At 31.6% G+C, this 25,153-nt stretch overlaps 2 protein-coding genes across 8 annotated transcripts in view; both read left to right on the forward strand.

Moving 5' to 3' along the window:
• Positions 1-8,464: 8,464 nt before the first annotated feature.
• LOC143049916 (uncharacterized) lies at positions 8,465-15,208 on the forward strand. 5 transcript variants are annotated; one of them, XM_076223686.1, is made up of 3 exons: positions 8,465-8,509; positions 12,577-13,012; positions 13,160-15,208. In XM_076223686.1, exons 2-3 carry the CDS (start codon positions 12,643-12,645, stop codon positions 14,239-14,241), a joined length of 1,452 nt encoding a protein of 483 aa, XP_076079801.1. In that variant the 5' UTR covers positions 8,465-8,509; positions 12,577-12,642; the 3' UTR covers positions 14,242-15,208. The 5 variants fall into 5 exon arrangements, with proteins under 5 accessions (XP_076079801.1, XP_076079802.1, XP_076079803.1 ...); XM_076223687.1 differs by having other exon boundaries at positions 13,181-15,208; XM_076223688.1 differs by having other exon boundaries at positions 13,202-15,208.
• Positions 15,209-23,303: 8,095 nt separating this feature from the next.
• LOC143049917 (uncharacterized) overlaps positions 23,304-25,153 on the forward strand; it is a 56,996-nt gene continuing 55,146 nt past the window's right edge. For all 3 annotated transcript variants that reach the window (XR_012970361.1, XM_076223689.1, XM_076223690.1), the window contains exon 1: positions 23,304-23,452. The gene's annotated coding sequence lies outside the window, so the exon portion shown is untranslated. The remainder of the gene's footprint in view (positions 23,453-25,153) is intronic.

Raw genomic sequence — 25,153 nt, forward strand, 5'->3', positions numbered from 1 at the left:
TTCTACGAAAAATTCCTCCACACTTTTTGTCCAGTTTAGTTCTCGGAGATGACTTGACATATATTGATAAAATTGCACCATAATGACAATCCCCATGTGCGGATGTGCACTTTGGGTTTGGAATTTTCAAGATGGAAACGGCAAATAATGTGAAAACCGAAAAATGGTCTAAATTGAATAGAACTTTCAGAACTTATATCTCATCATTCGAAAGCGTGCCATTCATCTTAAGAACTTTCAAAATGGCTACCGTTGTCATGGAAGCAGTCAAAACACGAAAAAACGAAAAGAAATTCTTAGTTAATTAAAAACCAATTGTTTAGTGAACAATTGAAGGTCTTTCCACCGTAAAACATGTATTCAAATATGAAAGAAGCGAAATTAGGTTTAAAATGTCATTTCAATCGTCAAATGATATAGCTTATTACACTGATTAAAAAAATATATGGTTTCTTTTCAATATTTTTTTTAAATAATTTGTTACCTCCGGTCTGCAAAATGTTACTTCCGATACTATTTGATTATTTACTTGACACTGATTCCAAAAATATCTGATTCTAAATACTTATATTTCAAGGTCACTTCCGGTTGTTTTTTTTCAAAGTTAATTGGTTTGAAAGCAAACACTCCCATGGCTTTATCATGTATACATATGAGATAAAAGTAAAGGTCAAAATCTAGAACGTCAAATCAATATATTAACTTGAGATCAATTTCAAAGTTATAAACAAAGGATCTCAAATCAAAAGACCATATGTCTTAATTATATTTGGTTTATGAGTTATATCACAATAAGCGTATTTTTAAATACAAGAGGGGAGAAAACTCCCTTTTGCGTTCAACGTACCCTTGCAATCTTACGACATGTCGCAACTAACAATTAAGTAAAAATAATTTGTCGATATGTTATACAGTTTTTGGATATAAGTGAAAATAAGCCAAAATCAAAAGTTAGACTATGAACTTGACCTTTGACCTTGACCTAATTTTTATTTTTTTGGACCAAGGACCTCAAATCAAAAGATCCTAGGTCTCTATTACTTATGGTTTACCAGATAGAAATGCATATCACTTATATCAAATGCATAAGGGGAAATATCGCTTCGGTCAAAATACAACTTACAAATCATGCGAAAGATATAACGAGCAATTTTATAAAATAAATTTGTCGTAATATTTTACGGTTGCAAAGGAGTAGTGGACACAAGGAAAACAGTGTTTGGGGAGATAACTCCTACAAAAAAAGCTGTTCGATTACGCAGGGTAAATGTCAAAGGCGCATAAACTGTTCAATATCATATACCAAATATCTCAGCGACATATTGAGAAATAAATATTTATAGCAAGAACAAAATTAGGCGTAAGAAAAAAAAATAATCAAAAGAAAAACAATAGGTCTTTCCACAGAAAAGTTGAAAGACCTAATTAATCAATCAATCGTTACAGATACGACCCCCAAACCACATCTTTGTAACAGCAGTGTGAACTGTAGAGTTGATTGACGTTGGAATTTTGTAGATTTCTGCTGTTACCATGGAGATAAGGCTTAAAGTGTAATATTGACCCATATGGGAAAAAACGTCGAAGTAACATGTTCTTATAAATTTTAAGCTCATTCCTGTTAAATGCTATAGAAATGCAATCTGTCTTTGAAATTTTCATAATGGCCGCCGTTGTCATGAAAACGGAAAAAAAAACAACATTGTACACCTCTCAATTTGAGACCAAAAGAGTATGTGCAGACGATCAAATACAAATCTGTACTGAAAACATCTTCTAGAATACTAGAAGAAAACTAATATACATTTGTACAAATTAATGTGCTTCTATTCTATACAAAATCGTGCTTTGAAGAGAAAATCGACACTAACAGAAAAAGAAAACGTACACATAAGTGACATTTCTGCACTGGCATTAAAGTGCACATTTTTGTCAGGTTCTGCACTTTCATGTTTATCCCGTCCTGATGAAGGTAAATAAATCCAGACACACGGAATTAACCGTGTTTTTTTCATCTTATAGAACTGGTTATACCACTGTTGGTAGATTTTCAATGGTATCACCAACTAAATAATGATTTTTTTTTCGTGATTTAACGCTCGTCGTTAAACACTCATAATTTGTTTTTTCACAAAAAGTGCATACTATTTCCTACAATGACAAAAGAAATTACATTGTGTGCATTCCGTCTCTATACATGTTATCTGTTCAACGTCCCCACCTGAAAAAAAATAAATATACTAAGTTTTCGCTTATTTTAATATTACTTTATTGAGCTTAATGATGACTGTACTTAGCTGATCTTAGGTAACATTAAATAAATCAATCTATAAAATATGGCGGGAAAAGGCTTACTCGGACTTTTACCTTATAGTTGCATTGGTATTACTTCGATCACATATCAAAAGAAAGAAAATCAAGAGTCTGCTTAAACTTTGTCAAATGACCTTTTTAGAGCTATTAAGGCTTATATTAAAAGATAAATAGGTGTAATGGGTCAAACTATTTTCCCTTGTAAGGTATAGAAAAGCACCATGAAATCCGAACATCTGACACAAATTCCAAAACCTCACCTAAGTACATCCTTAAGGGAAAATTACAGCAGACTCTCAATATCGTGATATTACCCAATGGCATGTGACTTCTGTATATAAGACGAACTTTTGTCCAATCGTCGAAAGGAAATAACCTGTTATAAAAGTATTTGATAACAGAATTATACTTTCAGAATACTTGGCCATATCGTTTTTTTTGTTTTTTTTTTTGTTTTTTTTAGCCAGGAATACCCATATGCCCATAGAACACCGACCTAAAGCATGAAAGCTGGCCAATCTTAAAAATTAAGATCAGTAAAGATTTAGGTCTTGCGCATAAAGCGTCGAACACAAAACATTGGTCTTTAAAGGTTTAATTGTATATGAATTATGTACTATCATATAAAAATCACTAGGCAATTTTTCTCTATTTTGAGTCTCGTTCATTTATATCTTTTGCCTGGCGGAACGCCTTTCATGCATTATGCTAGCATTGTTCAATTTGTTTTCAAAAACATAATAATAATATTTGCATTTTGTAGATTTGTTTCGTTTGAATTTTAGAAGAAACAAAAATAATATTGTATCATTATGTTGTTTGTTATGAGAATGCATATAATTATTTAACTTGATTATGAACTGAATTTAAAAAGAAGATGTGATATGATTGCCAATGAGACAACTCTCCACAAATGACACAGAAATTAACAACTATAGGTCACCGAACGACCTTCAACAATGATCAAAACTCATTCCGAATTATAGACATGAAAACTATTTTCAACGTTATAGGGATAATGATGTACTACACTTAACGTAACTATCTCTATTCATATTTTTACTATTCTATACTTTTGATATGTAATCTATCAAAGTAAACTAAATTGTCTTCGTAAAGTGAGAGAAAAACACATTAATACTAAACAAGTCTACGCACAAGAATTTTAATATAAAATGGCGTTACGGGCAACATGCTTATGATTGATCATGTATTTAAAAAATAAATAAAATACATATATCAATCAAGAAATTAAATTCACATTATTCGAGCATCTATCGCTGCAACTGCAATAGACGATAGAGTGTAGATGTATAAATGTGACTTCAAATAACTTAGACCATAAGGAGAAAGTTACGAGCCGCTTGATTATACATCTATCAGAAACATAACTCGTAGAGTTTTGAATGAAACCTCAAACAATGTGAACTTAATAGCAAAGAGAGCCTTTAAAAGAGAGTATTGACAAGAGCTTGAAGCATAATTTGAAGAACACTTGTTACTTCGAAATATTATACCTCTCTACGCGTGACATGTTGAGCGCTGGCCCATCCCATGTCAAACATAGGTAACTCAAGTATATTAATACCTTCTCTTAAATTTTATACCTGCATGCTGAGCGCTGGCCCAGCCCATGCTTAGAGGGTATGGGCTCACTTTGCAACCTTAGACGGATAACCTCGAGTGAAAAAACCATTTGCACACTAAAACATGTATCCAAAAGAACTGTCAAATGGACAAACAAATGATTCGTTCACCCGACGAGAGGGCTGCCTAGTTACCCGTTTTATTCAGGGCTGCATGAGAACTCAGGTAATAATTTTGTGACAAGTAAAGAATGGGTAAAATCCATTATTACATTGCCCTCATAGCACGTTACCAAAGCACAAACCACAATCTCGGAGGTGTAAAGGGGCGGTTGGCGGGTCAATAAATACAAATAAACTTATTACAAAAATAAACATGTATATCTATCCTATACAAAGTTTCAACTTCTTCTATAACAAAATTTCTGATAGCTATAGACGATGTTGGGAAGGAGTGACCTCCAGTTTGACGCGTCTGATTTATCAGATAATCTTTGACAAAGTAGAATTTCAAAACACTGCGGTTAAACAATTTTCAGACATCATAAATAAGTCAAGAATAAGAGATAAAGATACAAATGGCAGCTGCAAGGAAATAAACACTTACATAAACTTTAATTAATGAACATTAATACACATATAAAATGCACGATGGAAACACTGGTCTGAATCATTAATATGTAAACTATCAAAGCAATCTACTGTGGACTCATTAATTTTCGTGTGGATCAATTTTCGTGGTTTGCTGAAAACTTGCATTTTCGTTGATATTTGATTTCGTGGTTTTGCGAAACTTGTTCCCACTCGCCTTATAATTACAGCTCCTCTGGTCATGTTATAACTGGGGATCTAATTTAAACATAATTCAACATGAAAATCTCCGAAAGGTGATTTCTCATGGTCCTAAGTTTAGAGAACCCCAACACATCAATTGGAACCACCATAACTTCAAAATAATTATGGATTCCATTGAGGACTACGCCAGAGCATGGGCTAAGCGAGAAGAAGTTGAACTGGACACTTTGTCAGAATGGGTTAAAACAATCAGGTCTCTGATAAAACATCGCATTCACAAGTTGAAAAACTGTGTGAACGATCGACCAAAGTCCGTTTTCAGAGACAAAGAGGCCATGAAATGTCTATCCTCTCTTCATGAAGTTGTTGTTCCTGCGGACAAAGCTTCAAATAATATTGTCTTTGTATGTAAATCGTATTACTACAAATGTCTTGTAAAAGAATTGGGTATAAAGGAGCACTCAGGTAATCCCACATACCTGAGTATCAGGTCAAAGAGGATCAAAGAAGCCAGATTATTTAATTTCACTTTCAGATATATTGATGATGTTCTTTCCATAAACAATCCGAACTTTTCTGATTGGGTTCCATAAATATATCTTCCAGAACTAGAGATTAAAGAAACAACAGACACGGCTTGCTCCGCTTCATTTTTAGACTTACATCTCGAATTTGACTTGCACAGTCATCTCAGTACCAGAATCTATGACAAACGAGACGATTTTAATTTTGAAATTATAAATTTCCCCCACCTAAGTAGCAATATACCAACTTCCCCTGCATATGGGATATATATTTCCCAACTTATTCGATATTCAAGAGCTTGCAGCTCCTACTCAGACTTTGTAAAACGTCAGCAGTGTCTGAGTAGACAGTTGATGAACCAGGGGTATGTCAAACAACGTCTCGTCCTTTTTCTAAAAAAGTTCATCGGAAGGTACCAAGACCTTGTTGATAAATATTACGTATCAACTTCACAAATAATACACGATGGTCTTGATGTATAGATTCTGCGCACTGATGTTGTTTATCATCTTAACAACGTGTTTTATAGTTCTTTCATTTGTCTTTGTTCTATTATTAATATTACTTTTACTGTTGAATGGTTTTATGGGATATTCGTTTGACTTTAAAAATACAATATTATATGACAGCCGATGATCTCAAGAATGCTATACAAGCATTTTTATTATTCAATCCAAGACTACCATAACTTAGCAGGCACCAATTTAATTGACCCGTGACGGGTTTCTTTTGGGCATGAAAGTTACTAGTCTGCAATATAGCATGTATAGAGAAGTATCATGAAACAAAAAAAGACTAACGATTATAAACCGGGAAAAAAGTTCTGTATCTATTAGATATTATCCAAACAACATTTCTTATAGTCCAAATTTAGGCTAGGGTCCAACCTATATGCATTCGTTCGGGGGTTTCAAAAATGTAGTTTTGTACGGCACTAGAATATTTTGAAGCTTTATTGGGAATATTATATTAACCGTTTTATGCAACCAGTTATGCCATGGTTAATCCTGAGTGTGCAAGATATGCATTAAGTGTATCTGATGTATTTAATACTCCCGCATCCTCTGGCATAAGTAGGTTATTGAACCTTATCCAAAAGCTTGATAAAAAATGTCTTATCGTCAAATCTGATTATTTATATCAATATGTAAAAGTCTAGTTCACTACTTTCATGCACGAGACGTCACAGGGCAAGACTTGGCAGTGAACCAATAAAAATAATCGATTAATTGAACACATTGGATTAACGGATGGAGTCACAGATTCAAGGAGTCTGGAAGAAGTTTAGCAAATTATAAATCGTATCGGTTTCATACGACAAGCATCAAGCTGCAACTCTCATTATAAATAATTCCATACCGAATATGAAAAAGAATCGTAATCCAACGTTAAAGCTAGTTTTTGAGTAAAATTTAAGCTACTGTATAATTATGTGAATTAGACTAGTTGTAACAGGATCGGGGTCGGTGACTGTGTTAAGCAAAATGCTATCATTCGGCAGAAAAAATGATACAGATGATATTGTAAGATTTATTTGGCAGGAAAATATTTCATTGTAAGATAGTTTCCATTGCCATGAAATTTTATCCTGGAAGTTAATATATTTAATTGTTAAAAAAAAGAAATATCTGCAATAGTATATGGCATAAGACTAGACGTGTATTTGAATATAAGATAAATTGGTAAATAAAAACCAAATAAATATATTACAATGGGAATTAATTTCACAGATTATAATTTAAAAAAATATCGGAAATTGATTTTTAAGTAAATATAATTCTTTTAAAAGACAATTGTCATGGAACAAAATATATGAAACAAACCCAGACGTAATTTCACAGATCTCAATTATGAAATAATATCATGATCACTGAGAAAATAAGGATCAATATGTTTACTGCAAGATCGTTTCTAAATTTCCGTAAAATAAATTGCGCTTATCCGTTTGGAATAAGTTTTCTACACGTCCAACCAAACTTCAAAACCAAATCTTTATATATCTATGGAAGAATTTAGTAAAGGTTTTAGGTAACTTGTGGTGACGAATTCCCTGGCTTAAAATTTTACTAGTAATATATAGATTCCATTAGTTAAAATGAAAAATGTCACAACAGACACGGGCATAGCGAACGAGTTGTAAAATATAAACACCGTAAGCTGGTGCCATCCACAAAGGGAAAATTAACAATAGGGAACGAAAAATCGTCCCTTTTGTCGTAAATTTTAGTGTGGAGTTTCCCATGTGAAACAGAAATATCTAAATCTAGGAAAGGACAGGTATTCGAGACGTGAAGCAAGTAAACATGAGCATGCATATTGAAGATTATGTTATATATTTTACATTAAATACATTCGGTGAACAAAAACATTTACTATAAGAGCTGTCCCATACACTTTATTATTCTCATTAATTCCATGTGTTTTTTAGCGGTAGTAAATTCGTACGTACTAGTCCAGAATACATTGAAGCTAGTTCATTGAGCCGAGGCCATATTTAACTTCAATTTCGGAAATCACCATACAAATTAATATATATAGGCTTACGTCAAGTAATCTAGACTGTTCTCGACCTGGGTAGGGTACAAATGTACAATAATTGCCTGTTTTAAATAAAGTCGGAAGAAACAAGAGTAAGAAAACTTTAAAAAATGAAGTTCAAAAATAATGAATAAAGAAATCCAAATGTAAAATGAAAATAAAGTATTTCAAAAGTTAAGTAAAAGTACAAAAATTATGCTTCACGTTGTGTTTAAAATTAAAACTTATCAAGATAAAGGGCCGGGTGACTAACTCTTGCCAACTGCATTTAAAGTGGCTGCTTACTATGTCCTCAGAGAAGTGACGGCCTGTGCACGGTGGACTCCGATTATCTAATTAAAAGATGATTTAAAATTCCTAATCTTGTCATTTATCAGGATGATTTTAACAGAACCGGTCCTTAAGTTTACTTGAATAATTAAATATTCTTAAAAAACATTATAGAGACATCAAAGTTAAATACTAAAACAATTAAAATAATAATCCTAACTTTTATCTTAATATTTTCAAATCACATACATGCATATTCAACTTAAAATAAACAATTAATTACAAATGACAATCAACAGTCTCGGAACCTTTTTATAATCGTAACAAGATAAAAACAAATCTCAATATAAACACCTGTAATGTTTAAAAAAAGGAAAACTTTGAATGCATTACAAGTACCTTATCTGGATAAAGTAGAGTTAAACTGGCGCTCCATATGTAATTGCACTTTGATTATTGCCCTTTGTTGTTTGTCTGTACAGGTATATTTTTATTTTAATCATGTTAATATTTATCTGCACTTTCAACATGCTTTATAAACCTAACGTTTTGAAATTTATGTATAATCAGAAGCTAAATTATACATAGGTGAGACAACAGTAATTATTGCTAAGGGAAATTAAAACTAGTAGGCTTAAGTAAAGTAGTGAATCGTCCTTGGTTGAAATGCGAAAATCATTAGACCGACGTCACAAGTTATATTTAATCACGAATGTTGGAATGAATTTTATATTCAGATATGACTTTCATCATTGTTGTTTTAAAAATAATTGTAAAAATGGTCGATAAGATGATAAAAAGAATATATTATATAGGTAAACAACATTTCTTATGGAACGCTGGAATAACATTTCAATTTCTTAGTAAAACATTGGTTAAATGTGTTTTTCATTTCAACTGAATTGAGCAAAACTATAATGCATTAAAAGATATAAATAAAAACAGCCAAAGAAAAATGAACTTGACATTAATTATAAAGTACTTGCAACTTACTGTTTTGGCAATCAATCAGGGGTCAGCGATTAGTCACTGATCAGTCAAGTTCACGTTTAACTCACGTCACCAATCCGTCAGACTTATAGTTAAAGTATTTGACTGATCAGGCGGATAGGACCGATTGACCTTTCTGACGGATTGAACTCTCATACGTCACATGATAAACTAATACAAATTACAGAATCTTAGTTTCTTTTCATACAATTGAAAAGGCGGTTTCACAAATATGAAACTTTCACGTACAAGTGGTCAACATTTTTTTTATTAATTATTCAGTAAAGTTTTAAGAATTTAAAAATAACGATAAAACTAAATTTAAATATTATTATTCATGTTATCATGGTCATTAAAGAATGGTCATTTTCTAATCTTTTTAGGCTATATATTTTCAAACTTGGAGAGTTCTTGACTGTCCCTTTGGTATCTTTCGTCCCTCTTTCTAAGACGTACAGTGTTAATCATGATTTTGAATTTATCGTTTTCTGAAAATGTTCTCGAAAAAAATATGAAATGATCATTAATTGCATATTTCAGAGTATTATTTTCAAATATTTTTAAGTATTTTATCTTTATAATTTTCAAATTCTATAAAAAAAATATGTCAAGGCCATTTAGATAACAAATTACTAATGTAATTGCTGCATTTTCTTTTAAAAATACGAAATATTTGTAATTTTGAACAATGAAAACAACATTATAGTACATTTTTTCTGATATTAAATGAAAAATAACTAATCCTAAACTATCAAAAGTACAAACATCCCATGGCGATCAATAATTTACATTCAAATAAAGAAATGATTGCATTCTCATTCAACAAAACAAAAGTTTATGCATATTTATCCTTCATTTATTCACATTTTACCTAAAATATTCCTGATGTACAAAAAGTACTGAAATTAAATGGTGATTCATTATTTCTATCAAAATGAAGATATTATTGCATTCATATTCAACATGTTCAATACAAACTAAAGTTTAAGCATTACTCTATTAACAATATTATGAAGATATCTAACCTTGAGGCCTTTGAAATAACTAGTTACAAATAACATTGCATTTTTTTTTGTCAAAACAAGAGAAACAGGTTATTTTAAGACATTGCCAACAACATTATAGTATATTCAATACAACAAAGATTAAGCGTTATTCTTTTTAAAATATTAAAATTCTTATAAAAAAAATCTTAAATTGGAGCCTTTAAAATAACTAGTTACAGATAATTTTGCAAAATTTGTTTAACAGAACAAGAGAACACTGGTGGTAATTTTAAACAATGCAAGCATTATTTTTTGGTATATTTTCTCTGATATTCTTTTACTTTTATGAAAAACAACCAATCCTAAACTATGAAAAGTACAAACATCCATTATGGCGGTCAATAATTTTCAAAACAATAAGAAATGATTGAATTAATTTAAAAGATTCTATTACTTTTTTTCGAGATCATGAAGATAAAGAAGATTGGTCATTAAAGATTAAGGCTGAATGTTAATAATGTTATTCCCCTTGTAATCGACTTAATAATATTTCTTTCCCGTACTAAATCAAATATTAAAGATACTGGCTACAATTACATTGAAATGTAACAATAATAAAATAGTTATTGTTACATTGGAGACTTCCGAAACAAAAAAAGTTGAGGAACAAATCATGGTAACAAATGATAAACAAATCGTATGATTTCTTTGTGATTTCAAAGTTACAAAATTATACATGCAAATGAGCTAACAAATCACAATAACCATGATAACAAATCACAAACAAATTGCTTACAATTCATAAGCAAAAAATAAACAAATTGTGAAGAAATTGTTTTGAAATCATTAACAAATCAGAAGTAATTGCTTTCCTACTTCAAGCAAATCACAAACAAATTGTTTTCAAATCGTAAAGAAGTTGTAAAGAAATTGTTATCAAATCTTTTACAAATCAGAAGTAAATCATATTCCTACCTCAAGCAAATCACAAACAAATTGTTTTCAAATCGTAAAGAAGTTGTAAAGAAATTGTTATCAAATCTTTTACAAATCAGAAGTAAATCATATTCCTACCTCAAGCAAATCATAAACAAATTGTTTTCAAATTATGAAGAAATTATAAAAAAATTGTTATCAAATCTTAAACAAATCAGAAGTAAATCTTATATTCCTACCCCAAGCAAATCACAAGCAAATCGTAAATAAATTGGCATCAATCATCAATACACAGATTAAATCATTTACATCCAGATCAAAAATATGTTCTGCCCTGAAACCCCCAAACTTTGAAGCGCAATTGTCTTTATTTTACCTTTAATACATATGTAGCTACTTTTCTAATTACAAAAAGGATATACATACTATCTATGGTTGCGATGAGGGACGAATTGTTCCCTCTGTGTATGTTTCTATTACTTTTCTCCCGAATTGGACTACATCGTATAATGAAATTTGAAAAAAACCAAAGCCAACCACGTGTACTTAGTAGAAGGATGTCGAATAGGTGAGGGGTCTTAGCCTTTGTCCAAATCTGCTACATTGTAATATAGCTTTGTCCATTTTGCTCGGGACCTGGTCAGCAAATAACAATTAAAACATTGAAACTTGCCAGTGAATTTTGTCTGCTGGCTCGGAAAGCTAGACTTGGAATGAATGTTTTGATCTTTTTCATGTTTTTACACATCTTTTACACAATTTTATTTTGAAAATTAATACTTACAGCACAAAATTATCATGATTATAACGAGATACTGAAATGCACAGTTTCTGAATTTTAAAGATTAATTAACGTGTGATTAGTATTAGTTGAATATGTGAAATTGTAAATAAATAACTGAGATTCCTTACCACTGTCATCTTTCATAGACTGAATAAAACTCCTCATCTTGCAACCTTTTTTGTTCAGTAAATGTAGAACAGTATTTGAATTTGACCTCAACCGGAAGTCAGAGAGATAGATAAACAGAGAAAATTTGAATGCATTAACATTTTATTCATTGTAGAAATCATCAATGAATCGCACCAAGAGAGCTAACAAAATTAACAAATCATATTCAAATCATTTCATATGATATTCAAAGTTACCAAATCATAACGAAATCACACCATTCTAGCTAACAAAGTTAACAAATCTCTTTTAAATCATTTCATACGATATCCTAAGTAAACAAATCATAAAGAAATCGCACAAAAACAGAAACAAATTGCTTGCAAATCATACAATAGAAAGAAATCACAAAGAAATCAGTTTTAGGGAATTTGGAAAATTCTGATTTGTTTGTGATTTTTTTAATGAATCGCAAGCCAATGGTACTAACAAATTGAAAGAGATTTGAATACGATTTGAAAGCAATTTGTTCATTTATTTTTCTTATTTGGGTTATTGTTGCGGGAATGCAAAGTTTGGTAAGGAATTAGTGACTTATGACCATGATGACTGTAACAATGATACTTGTGTCTACAGTTACTTTGTGTTATTGTTACTGCAGATTGATTAAACTTTAACTTTCTATATTTCTATATGTTTGTTCTATAACTTCCATGATCTCACTTGTATTTTGTTTATCATTTAGGAAGTCTTTAGCCTTTAACATGGCAACAGAACAGATTACAGATCACTTAAAATAGAAACATATCTCATGGCAGACAAGAAATTAGAGAAATGTTACATGTCTTATGAAAATATAGATATGGCAGAAGGTTCCAGTATTATTTCTTCAGACAATATTAACAACAAGTTAGAAATGTTTATATACCAGCAAGACCAGAATGGTCAAGTAAAAACAGAGACAAATGGAGTGTTTCATAATGGTCAAGTAAAAACAGAGACAAATGGAGTGTTTCATAATGGTCAAGTAAAAACAGAGACAGATAAAGTGTTTAATACTGGAAATTTAGAGGAATCAATTAACATATCTTCTGACCAGATCGCAAACAGGTTAGAGGCGTACAACAGTAGACATGGCAGTACAGAAACAGCTATTTCTATTGATTCTAATTCTCATATAGGTAATTCTAATTCTCATATAAGTAATTCTAATTCTCATATAGGTAATTCTAATTCTCATATAAGTAATTCTAATTCTCATATAGGTAATTCTAATTCTCATATAGGTAATTCTAATTCTCATATAAGTAATTCTAATTCTCATATAGGTAATTCTAATTCTCATATAGGTAATTCTAATTCTCATATAGGTAATTCAAGCAGTTTACAGAATGACAACATAACAAATTCCAGTGAAAAACCTTTTGAATGTGGGGTATGTGGTAAAGGGTATATTAGTAGTTATTACTTGACTGGACACATGTTAAAACATACAGGTGATAGACCATTTCCATGTGAAGTTTGTGGTAAAGGGTTTCGTATGAGTAGAGACTTAAAGAGACACAAGGTCATACACACTGGTGAAAAACCTTATAAATGTGAGGTATGTGGTAAAGGGTTTAGTGATAAAGGATATGTATTTCATCATAGGAGATCGGTTCATGGTGGTATCACCTATAAATGTGATATGTGTAGTCAAGAGCTGTGTAGTAAATCTAGCTTACAACGTCACTTATTAACACATACTAGTGATAAACCTCACGAGTGTGATGTGTGTGGTACATGTTTCAGTCAGAAACTGGGATTACAGAGACACATGCGAGTTCACGTTGGTGATAAAATTCATAAGTGTAATGTTTGTGGGAAACGTTTTAGTTATGCCCAGGGTTTGAGAAGACACACGAAGATACACACTGGTGAAAAACCCTTTACCTGTGATGTATGTGGTAAAGGATTTATTCAAGCTATTCAGTTACAAAATCACAAGAGAAAGCACGCAGCCAAAATCGTTGATGATAAAATTCACAAGTGTAATGTTTGTGGGAAACGTTTTAGCTATGGCCAGGGTTTGAGAAGACACACGAAGATTCACACTGGAGAAAAACCCTTTTCCTGTGATGTATGTGGTAAAGGATTTATTCAAGCTATTCAGTTACAAAATCACAAGAGAAAGCACGCAGCAAAAAACGTTGATTATAAAATTCACAAGTGTGATGTTTGTGGGAAACGTTTTAGCTATGCCCAGGGTTTGAGAAGACACATGAAGATACACACTGGTGAAAAACCCTTTTCCTGTGATGTATGTGGTAAAGGATTTATTCAAGCTATTCAGTTAAAACATCACAAGAAAAAGCACCAAGAAGATAACATTAATGAACAAATGTCTGTAATGTCTGTGGAAAAAAGTTAAGTCTACGTTTTATCTTATAAATTCACAAATTTGAACACACATTAAAGATGTTCCTCACTTCATTGTTGTTTTAAAGGGTTTATGTACCTAATAAACATTTGAGAGCACACAGGGGTAATAAAAAATATACATCATTTACATGATTGTATGTTATCTGGAGATCACTGGTTTTAAGGCAATTGGCATAATCAACAGGTGGTAGTCAGCCTTATTATTTTGGTAATATTTATAGGGGTATCTCCAGGTCAATGATACAAATATATCTTATTTCACTGTCATACAGTTTGAAATGTCTTATGTATCTGGCCTGGAATAGACGTATTTACACTTGTATGCAAATTTGTCCGCCATTACGTAAAATCACACAGGTTCCCGTAAACTTTGACATCATAGTTTAAATTATTTTACGTCACAATTTAAAAGTGATTGTTGCTTGACGTCAAAAGGTGATTCGGAGTAGATCAAAGGTCATTCGGAGGCAAGATTCAGCTAAATACCAAAAGTGTAAATACGTTTATATATAACAATAAAAACATACTTACGTAATTGTCATGATAATGTTGGTTAATTTATAGTACATGCCATTGTGAATCATTGTAAACTGCCACCATAATGTTACACTAAGTTTTACATAATTGTAGACCTGAAATAAACATGATCAATCAGTATTTTCAAATGGTAGTATTCCAAATTTTATGATTTTATCACTTTTGTTAGTTTTCAAAATATAGATACACTGTCATGACTGTATACATGATATATTCTAGCAAAAACGGTAGTGCTTCAAGACTTTTATATTTTGTATTTAAATATTTGAACATTGTTGAATTGTATGGAAGTTTTTTTCAAAACAGTAATTGTAATGTGATAGTGGTTTTTCATCAACATAGTTCTGTATGTTATCATGGTTATAATAGCCTGAGACTAGTTAAAATGTAGTTTCAGATAATAAGATATATCTGGAGTAGCTGGTTGTTTTCATTTTTGTTGAGCCTGCGACTTTTGTCGCAGAATGCTCGACATAGGGAAAGTGATCCGGCGGCGGCGATGTTACCTTACTTCTAAAAAGCTTCATGTTTTAGAAGGTGGATGCTTTATACAAGTTTGATATATAGATGCCTTATGTTACAAGTTTCCGTCTGTCACATTTTTATTGTCCTTGACCTCATTTTCATGGTTCAGTGACTATTTGAAAACAGTTAAGATTTTTTGTAATGTTAATTTCTCTCTTAATTATTATGAGTAATAGGATAACTATATTTGGTATGAACGTACCTTGCAACGTCTTGCAAGGTCCTCGTGCCCGTCTGACTTTCATGAATCAGTGAACAAGGTTAAACTTTGGTGGTCAACTCCATATTCCAAATACTATAATCAATTGGTCTAGTTTATTTGGTGTATGGAATGATTGTAAGGTGTACATATCTAACTTGCAGATGTCCCCTGACCTTGACTCATTTTGATGGTTCGGTTGTCAAAGTTATGTTTTGGTCTGTTTTTCTAATACTATAATAATTGTTCATCGTAATAACTGTATTACAGTACTAGATCAGCACAATTGCCACATTTGGTTAACTTAATTTTTACACAAGTAAGAATCGACCTACAGAGACTTCCGGTTTTTGGTGAGTATCATGTCTTTCAAAAAAGGAAACCATTGAGTGATCGTTGGTATACAAAACTAGTTGAAAGTTGACAACCTTCCTTTTTCCCAGGACCTGGCGTCAGTCGTCTTTTGTCGGTCGTCCCTTGTATTTCTCAATATATTCTCGTCTAAAACTACATTTTACCAAACTTTGCTACTACAAATGTATTACAACTGGGGTATTTAGTTTAAAAAGTATGTCCATTCACCCCGTTTGCAAACCAATATTGTCGCCAAAACAAACAAAAAAGAGGTAAAACGTAAGTTATGTTATTTGCCTTGAAAATGGACATGGATAAAGAAAATCAGACAGAACAGACATGTACGGAATGTTGAACTCTGCCTATTTAGGTATAAGAAGATGTTATATGAGTGCCAATGTGACAAAATTAACTTTCCGTCCAAGTCAAAGTAAACCATTGTAGGGCAAAGTACGGTCTTCAACACTGAGCCTTGTTTCATCCCGAACAGCAAGATAAAATATCTAGTTTAAAATCTTTCAAACGGGAAAACCAACGGTATAATCGATAAAAGAAGAAAAAAAGAGAAACAATTTTAAACCACATCAACAAACGACAACCACTGATCATTAGGTTCCTGACCAAGAACAGGTGCAAACAAATGCAGCGGGTTTTAACGTTTCACTAGGTACTAACCTTCGCCCTTACCTGACACAATAGTGCAACATATAAAGACTCACTATAAAATATCAATTGAAATGGCTTAACTCAATCAAAAGACGTATTAACACAAATGAACATACATTGAACTATGGCACAATGTAAATACAAAATCAATATAATAAAGGTGAGATCTTCAAAAAATTTCAACAAGACAACCATATAACCTTGAACAAAATACCACCAAATAAAATAACGAACACGGTAAATGTAGATAATTCTGTTGCAAAAATATAAAACAACACGTTTAGTAATTTATTGCGTCCGAAGCGCTTTTCTGGATTTACCTTCATCAGGAACGCCCAAAGCCAAACATTTGAAATCCGAAGATGTATAAGTACCGAAAATCGTTGAAGAGCTATATGATAAAATACCTAAAATAAATAGCCAAATTCATCTAAAGCCAACTTTGCCTGAGGGAGTTGAAACCTTAGTTTCATAATAATTTCAAAATTTGAAAACGTAAGGTATACAGCAATGGATAACAGAAATATTTGTTTTACAAAATAAATAATTATGTTGTTCATAATACACAAAAAAGGGACTGAAAATATATGTCATACCAAACACTTATCAAAGCTGGTATATGATATAAAAAAAGAGAGAGACGAGATATAACCCTGAATAAGTAAACATTAAATAGTTAAAAATCATTACAAATTCTACCAACAGGTCAAATTAACATGAAAGTACGATTTGAGAGTACTTGCAGTTACTGAAAGCTCGGTCTAAAAATCAAAAATAGTTATCAAAGGTACCAGGATTATAATGTGGTACGCCAGACGCGCGTTTCGTCTAAATAAGACTCATCAGTGATGCTCATATCAAAATATTTATAAAGCCAAACTACAATGTAGTAGAAAGTTAAAGAGCATTGAGGATCCAAAATTCCTAAAAGTTGTACCAAATACGGCTAAGGTAATCTATGCCTGGGATAAGAAAATCCTTAGTTTTTCGAAAAATTCAGTTTTGTAAACAGGAAATTTATAAAAATGACCACATTATTAATATCATGTCAACAGCGAAGTGTTGACTACTGGGTTGGTGATACCCTCTGGGACGAAACTTCCACCAGCAGTGGGATCGACTCAGTAATAATAAATATCATGCATCAGAGACTTAAATCAACTAAAACCCATTCCATGGATTAAGTATTTTAACGTCATGGACAGTCAAAGAAGAAAGGACTTTTGCAATGCCAAGAATAAAAGTATCGACAGGCTGTAGGATATAAAGGAGTACACCTCTATATAGAAAAAAATGAACGTGGATGTGTACAACCCGTTTGAAACGTACAAATTTAGTTATGTTTTCAATTGCGGTGACAAAATAGATATAATTACAGCATCGGTAAGATAGCCTTTATTAAAAAAAATAGGTTTAAAGGTTCGATGAGCAGAGTTTACACGGATCACATAGGGATTTCCACGCTTTTAATACAATATTATCGTAAAATTTAGGATGTGAAATACCGTTTTTTATAAGTTTACTACAAGTTCAGACAAATTTACTTAATATCAAATCTTTGAAAGAATTTAGTCAATGTTTTAAGTAATTTAAGGTAACGAAATCCCTGACGTTTTACTTTACCAGTGATGCATCGATGCGTTCGTTTAAATATTTGACATCAATACTCTCACGGGCATAACGGAGGAGTTGGGATGTATGAACACCGTATGATGGAGGCGAAGAGACATTGCCGTCTAAAAAATGACAACTAACAATAGGAATGCAAAATCGTATCTTTTGTCGTATATTTTAATATGGAGTTTCTCTTTAGAAATCGAAATGTTGAAATCTAGAAAAGGACAACTACTGCTGTTTATATTAGATTTGGTTATAGTAAATTACGTTGGGTAAATTTCGTTAATATATTTAGAAAACTCTGGATTATTTAATGAAAAAATATCATCAACATAATGAGGCAGACTTAACTATATCGGTTGTATCTTTTATCTCTAGTTTGAAAGGATAGATGCTTTCAACATAGTCACCAAATGTTGAGTTATTTAGTGAGAGAACATCATCTATATAGCGGAAAGTAAAGTCAAAGGATATTGCTTACTTCTTTTGTTTCTTCCTAAGAAGTTCAAGTCTGAAGTCGGCCTCATTAGAATAAAGGCATAAGTTTGCAAATAGCAAAATTTGGCACAATTGAATCTCATTGGAATGCCTATACATGTAGTTGTTAAAACACGTCCTCGAGCTCCAAACGTAACAAATATGTTGTCAATCAAGAAATCAACTTCTTGTTAATGTCAGTTTCACAGATTTTGTTTTGATTTTTTTTGTTTGAATCAGAGTTATTCTTTACAAAGTAGGATTTATTCCTCCCTAAGACAAGATACTTGTATCTACGATGGCCATTCTTTTTTTATGAAACAAAGCAATGTTAGCTCTTTCAATTTGTCTTATAGTTTGAAATGGGGAATTCTTGTGTAAAGTGTCGAAAAGTTAAATGTTTTAATACTATTGCAAGTTGAAAGAGTCTTAGATTACATGTATTTTAAAAGATCTTTATGTATCAACATCTGATTCACACCGGCTCTAGAATAGGCAGTCTCAGAATAACTTTGAAAATGGCTTTGATTGCTGATAAAATAGATATGTTAATAATTTAGGAAGAGGTTTCGTGGAGCACTTGAAAGACCCAGCTGTATATCGTTGTGTGTAAGGACACTGACTAGTACGTAGTTTAGGTATCCAATACAGTGATGGAAGATCAAGTTCTTTATCTTTTGTTGGAAACAAAGGAACAAAGAACAGACCTATGATTATCCAGGATGTTCTCTTTGATAATTGTCGTGGGGGTACATGTTGAGTTTCCAACTGAATTGTCAATACCTAATTCATTTATATTCGAGTTGTTTATGTAATTAGATTTTCACACAAAAACAATGTTGTATGTGGCTTTATTTGTGTATAGGGGCAAAAACATATTTGTAATGGAAGTAGGCCAAGTGTATTGCAAAATTTGGGTCTTTAAAGATTGACGTAGCATGGTATTGACAGACGCCATGTAGATGAGTTTTTTTTCAAATATAGTTTTTGTGACTAATATCTTAAAAAGTATAATAGATAACAAAAATTATTAAGAAGACACGATCAACATTTATTATAACTGATGAAATCGTCAGACTTCTCAAAATAATGAAAGTGTTTCCCTTATTTAATGACGATGCTTACCAATTTATGACGCTTTTGCTTTACATTTTAAAAGTTTCAAAATAGATGGGTAGAAATTTGAAATCACAAAAAATGATCAGAAAGACACGATCTACATTACTATAAGATATCATGAGGAAATAATTTGACGACTCAGTTATACAAGATCTACTATTATCTCATTTCATTTTATCTTATATTCTATGACAAATTTGACAGGGTTATCGGGTTATCTTTCTTGAAATAAGGTAACCACTAACATATTTTATAAATCATTTTACCCTTTGAAAGAGAGAAATTAATATAGACCCGTCAAATTAATGATCGAATTGCAATAATTGATCAGAATATCACCGCTTTTACATTTTTTCAATGTGATAGATATGTGTTATCATGGTTATGAGCATCTTTTGATAACTGCTTAAAATCTGTGTAAATATTTCATTCGTGTCTGTGCTTAAACTCACGAAACGTCCAACCAAAGCTTTTCCAACTTTAATATGTTGTTACTAATGACGACATGGAGGTCAAGTTTGATGTTGACGATTTTCACTTTCACCGTTCTGGAGTTATGGTTCTTAAAAGATTGAAAAATGTTTCCAGACGTGTCCCTGCTTTATCCATAGCTTTTCAAATATCATGAATATTGACATGTTGTTAATGGCGACAAAATGGAGATCAACGAAGTTAAAAATCATTAATGTCGAATGTCACTTTTACAGTTCAGGAGTTATGGTCCTGGTGATATTGAAAAATGCCAGTTAAAAAATCCGGTTTGCTGTCACTTTGACAGCTTCTTGTTTTATCTTTATTGGTAAGACCAAGTACAAGAACCTAGAAATTTTGGAAAGCGACACCTGTCCGCAGGATTTCAGTTTGTTTACACAATTGTTTGAACATTTTTATTTTTTTAGCAGTATTCAGTATATAATTACTGCTTCTTCTAGGCCATTTATAGATAAAATCTAACACTCTCATAAATCACATGTATATGGCACTCTGCCTGGTTCTTATAAAGAGCTGTACTTAAATGACTTTAGAACTTATATTTAAATTGAATTTAGTTAATTTATTGTATAACAGTAACTGTACACACACATACACGGAACTCGTGACAGAAGTACATGTTTGTTGCTATAAACAACATGGGTATATTCTTTATTTTAATATTTTGCAAAAAGAGTAAATACTGTTTAAGCATTATGCAAAGTTATTTAATTGTATTTGGTATTAGATTTTATGCGATTAAATATTAAATAACGGTAGTATGACAAAGATTTTATTAATTTTAAAAGTTTATATTGTTCCCATAGCAACAAATTATTATAAAATTCGTAAGGGTTCCGCGGAACCCAGTGTCTCGCCTACTTTTGCTGTTAATCGCAGTCTCAACAAAAGTGAGGAAAAAAATCAATAAAAATTTCCCTCTCAATACTGTCTTTTGATTGAAAGAAGCTTCCAAATTTGGTAAAAATCCAGGATAGTTTATGAATCTAATAAATGTTTTATAAACTTTAACTGCAGACTGTATGTAATGTTAACTGGAAGAAAAACTAAGTCCATTTATAAGTAAAATACAGAAAAAGTGGATTTTATTTTTACAAAATTTACTTCTGAATAATATCTTATGATCAGAAACAAGCTTTTGTCCAAGTTTGGTAGAAATCCAGGATAGTTTAGGAACATTATAAAAAATTTAAAAACTTAAACCACAGAGTGAATGTTTTGTTAATCTGGCAAAAAAACTAAGTCCATTTATAAGTAAAATACGGAAAAGTGGAAATTTATTTTTACAAAATTTTCTTCTTGATACTATCTTATGATCATAAACAAGCTTCTGTCCAAGTTTGGTACAAATCATGGATAGTTTATGAAAGTTATTTAAATTTTAAAAACTTTAACCACAGAGTGAATGTAATGTTTCCTCGCAGAAAAACTAAGTTTATAAGTAAAATACGGAAAAAAATGGAATTTTATTTTTACAAAATTTACTTCTGGATACTTTCTTATGATCATAAACAATTAAGCTTCTGTCCAAGTTTGGTAGAAATCCAGTATAGTTTAAGAAAGTTATTAAAATTTCAAAAACTTTAACCACAGAGTGAATATTTGTGGACGCCGCCGCCGACGACGACGACGACGGAATGTAGGATCGCTTAGTCTCGCTTTTTCGACTAAAGTCGAAGGCTCGACAACAAAACATTTGAAATTACGTATCCTTTTTAGTTGAAATGATTCAGTTTATTTTACATATTGTATTATGCATTAACCTGTAATTTAAGTTTTGTAAAGCTGTTAAACTTGATAAAATAGAATTTGAGCAATTTTTATTTAAATTAGTTAAAATTTACATAGGGCTATGCCCCTTAATTTAGTTCAGTTGTGAAATTCTAAATTTATTATCAAGTGAGGCTTGCTTTTTTATTGTGTAATATCTGTCGCACTTTGATTACTGATTTCCAACAATAAACATCTTCATTTACCAGAACTTTCTCTTTGTTTTACACCAGGCACTAAAAGTTATTAGACGCAGCAGAAAAGTCAGTACGACATAACTAATAAGATAAAAAGTTATTAATTATAGGTTAAAATATTGTCTTAAACACTGGATCACACCGAGCAGCAAACAATAAAGAACCCCAAAATTACTTAAATGTATAAAAGCAAACAGGAATTCCAATGTTCTATATTAAAATGAAGATGTGGTATTACTGCCAAAGAGCTAACTCTTCACAAGAGATCAAATGACACAGACATTAACAACCAAATATAGGTCACCCGGAATGGCCTTCAACAGTGGACAAACCCCATACCAAAAAGTCAGGTATAAAAGGCCCCAAAACGGCTTTATTAATGTACCAAAAAAATAAAAGGAAAACAAATATGATACACAGCAACTACAAATGACAACCACGGATATACAGGCTCCCAACTACATACAGAGTCTGAACATGATAGCGGGATCCCAACCCCTCTCCCTCTCAGTTATACCTGGGATAGTGTCTGATATCACAGTAAAACATAACTTGAGCAAGACCCATAAAAATCAGTATTAATCTTTATAAAACGAAAAACGTGAAACACCTATGAAACATAGCAAAGAATGACAACCACTGAACAACAGCTATAGATTCCTTTAAAAAATAGTTCTAGTTCAAAATCTCTAATCGGATATGTGACCTTCAGAACTGATATATTGCACTCACCTTTGCTCAGATATACGATAAAAAGTAATTGTATAGTAACTGAAACCTAAATAATTATATCTGAAAAATAATGAAAGAAATATGCCATAAAATTAAATGTTTTAATTATGAAATAAATATAATAATAATCCCCGTCTTTCTGTTAATTTTTTTTTACAACAAACACCTGTTTTGGTTATATTTACTGGATATAGATATGTTCCTAAGCAGTTCGTATACGTTATTATAGTAGTTACGGTTTCTTAGGTCTATCATATGTCAAATCAACATTTTGTATATTGTTAAATATTTTTCAATGATGTGGGTACGAAATAGTTAAAATTGCGCTCCATATGTATATAATTGTTTTTGATTATCGCCCCTAGGTTTTCCGTTTTACTGTTCGGCTATTGTTTACTTTGACTTTCATTTGATTCCAATGAGAAGGTGTTCCATAATTGGAATTAAATACGCATAGGAGAAGAAGAAGTACTTCATGTACGTAAAACAACTATTGGAAAACAAATACAAACATGGTGAGTTGATATGTATTTTTGTATCCACAAAAACTCATACCTTAGAAAACAGTAAACACAATGTTCTAGCTTCAAAATTATAACGGCATATTATCTATTTACAAGCTTTCTCATGAATCTTTCAACGGGTTTTCATCATTATCTTCACGATTATTAGACCGAATTTAAACCATATTTGTAAACACAAATATTGTAAAAACGCCTATGGAACGTCGAAATAACATATACGTAATGAAATTTTGCTATTTTATATGTTATCCGGATAAACGTACTGTGACCCTATCATTTCTTTTGATATTCTCAAAGCAAAAGCTAAAAGCTACATGAATATGGAACGCCACAGCTGTCTTATGTGGAACTCTGATATTTACTTTATGTTGTTTTATTATTACTTAATGATATTTTTTCTTTACTTAATATGGTTTTGACATTACGTAATGATGTTTTAATATAACTCAATAGGGAATAGTCATTCTATATATAGATTCTACCACTGCATCGAGTGTAATACGAAATTTATCCACTCGAGACAGTTAAATTTTCAAATTTAAAACGCGAAGCTTTGAATATTTAAAATGTAAGAGTGGATAAATATCGTATTACACGAGATTTTGTGGTGGAATCTGTTTCTCTAATGATTTTCGAACAATATTCAGGCAATCTTATTCCTTCTTTTCGAACTATATATAGATCTGCAAAAAGATGAGCTCTTTCTATGTGACGTTTTCATGCCATCACAATAGGAAATTCAGAGAAAAGCAAGAACATTCGACGTCATAATCGTATTTTAACCAATGAAGAACTGAGATCAAACGAACCACACGTTGATTAAATTTTTATACGACCGCAAACATTTTAATTTTTCGTCGTATATTGCTATCACTTTGGCGTCGTCGTCGTCGTCGTCCGAATACTTTTAGTTTTTGCACTCTAACTTGAGTAAAAGTGAATAGAAATCTATGAAATTTTAACACAAGGTTTATGACCATAAAAGGAAGGTTGGGATTGATTTTGGGAGTTTTGGTCCCAACATAATTAGGAATTAGGGGCCAAAAAGGGCCCAAATAAGCATTTTCTTGGTTTTCGCACTATAACTTTAGTTTAAGTAAATAGAAATCTATGAAATTTTGACACAAGGTTTATGACCACAAAAGGAAGGTTGGGATTGATTTTGGGTGTTTTGGTTCCAACAGTTTAGGAATTAGGGGCCAAAAAAGGGCCCAAATAAGCATTATTCTTGGTTTTCGCACAATAACTTTAGTATAAGTAAATAGAAATCAATGAAAATAAAACACAAGGTTTATGACCACAAAAGGAAGGTTTGGATTGATTTTGGGAGTTGAGGTCCCAACAGTTTAGGAATAAGGGGCCAAAAAGGGGCCCAAATAAGCATTATTCTTGGTTTTCGCACCATAACTTTAGTATAAGTAAATAGAAATCTATGAAATTTTAAACACAAGGTTTGTGACCATAAAAGGAAGGTTGGGTTTGATTTTGGGAGTTTTGGTCCCAACAGTTTATGAATAAGGGGCCCAAAGGGTCCAAAATTGAACTTTGTTTGATTTCATCAAAAATTGAATAATTGGGGTTCTTTGATTTGCCAAATCTAACTGTGTATGTAGATTCTTAATTTTTGGTCCCGTTTTCAAATTGGTCTACATTAAGGTATAAAGGGTCCAAAATTAAACTTAGTTTGATTTT

Source organism: Mytilus galloprovincialis, chromosome 10 (assembly GCF_965363235.1).
Source record: "Mytilus galloprovincialis chromosome 10, xbMytGall1.hap1.1, whole genome shotgun sequence".
Classification (NCBI taxonomy): domain Eukaryota; kingdom Metazoa; phylum Mollusca; class Bivalvia; order Mytilida; family Mytilidae; genus Mytilus; species Mytilus galloprovincialis.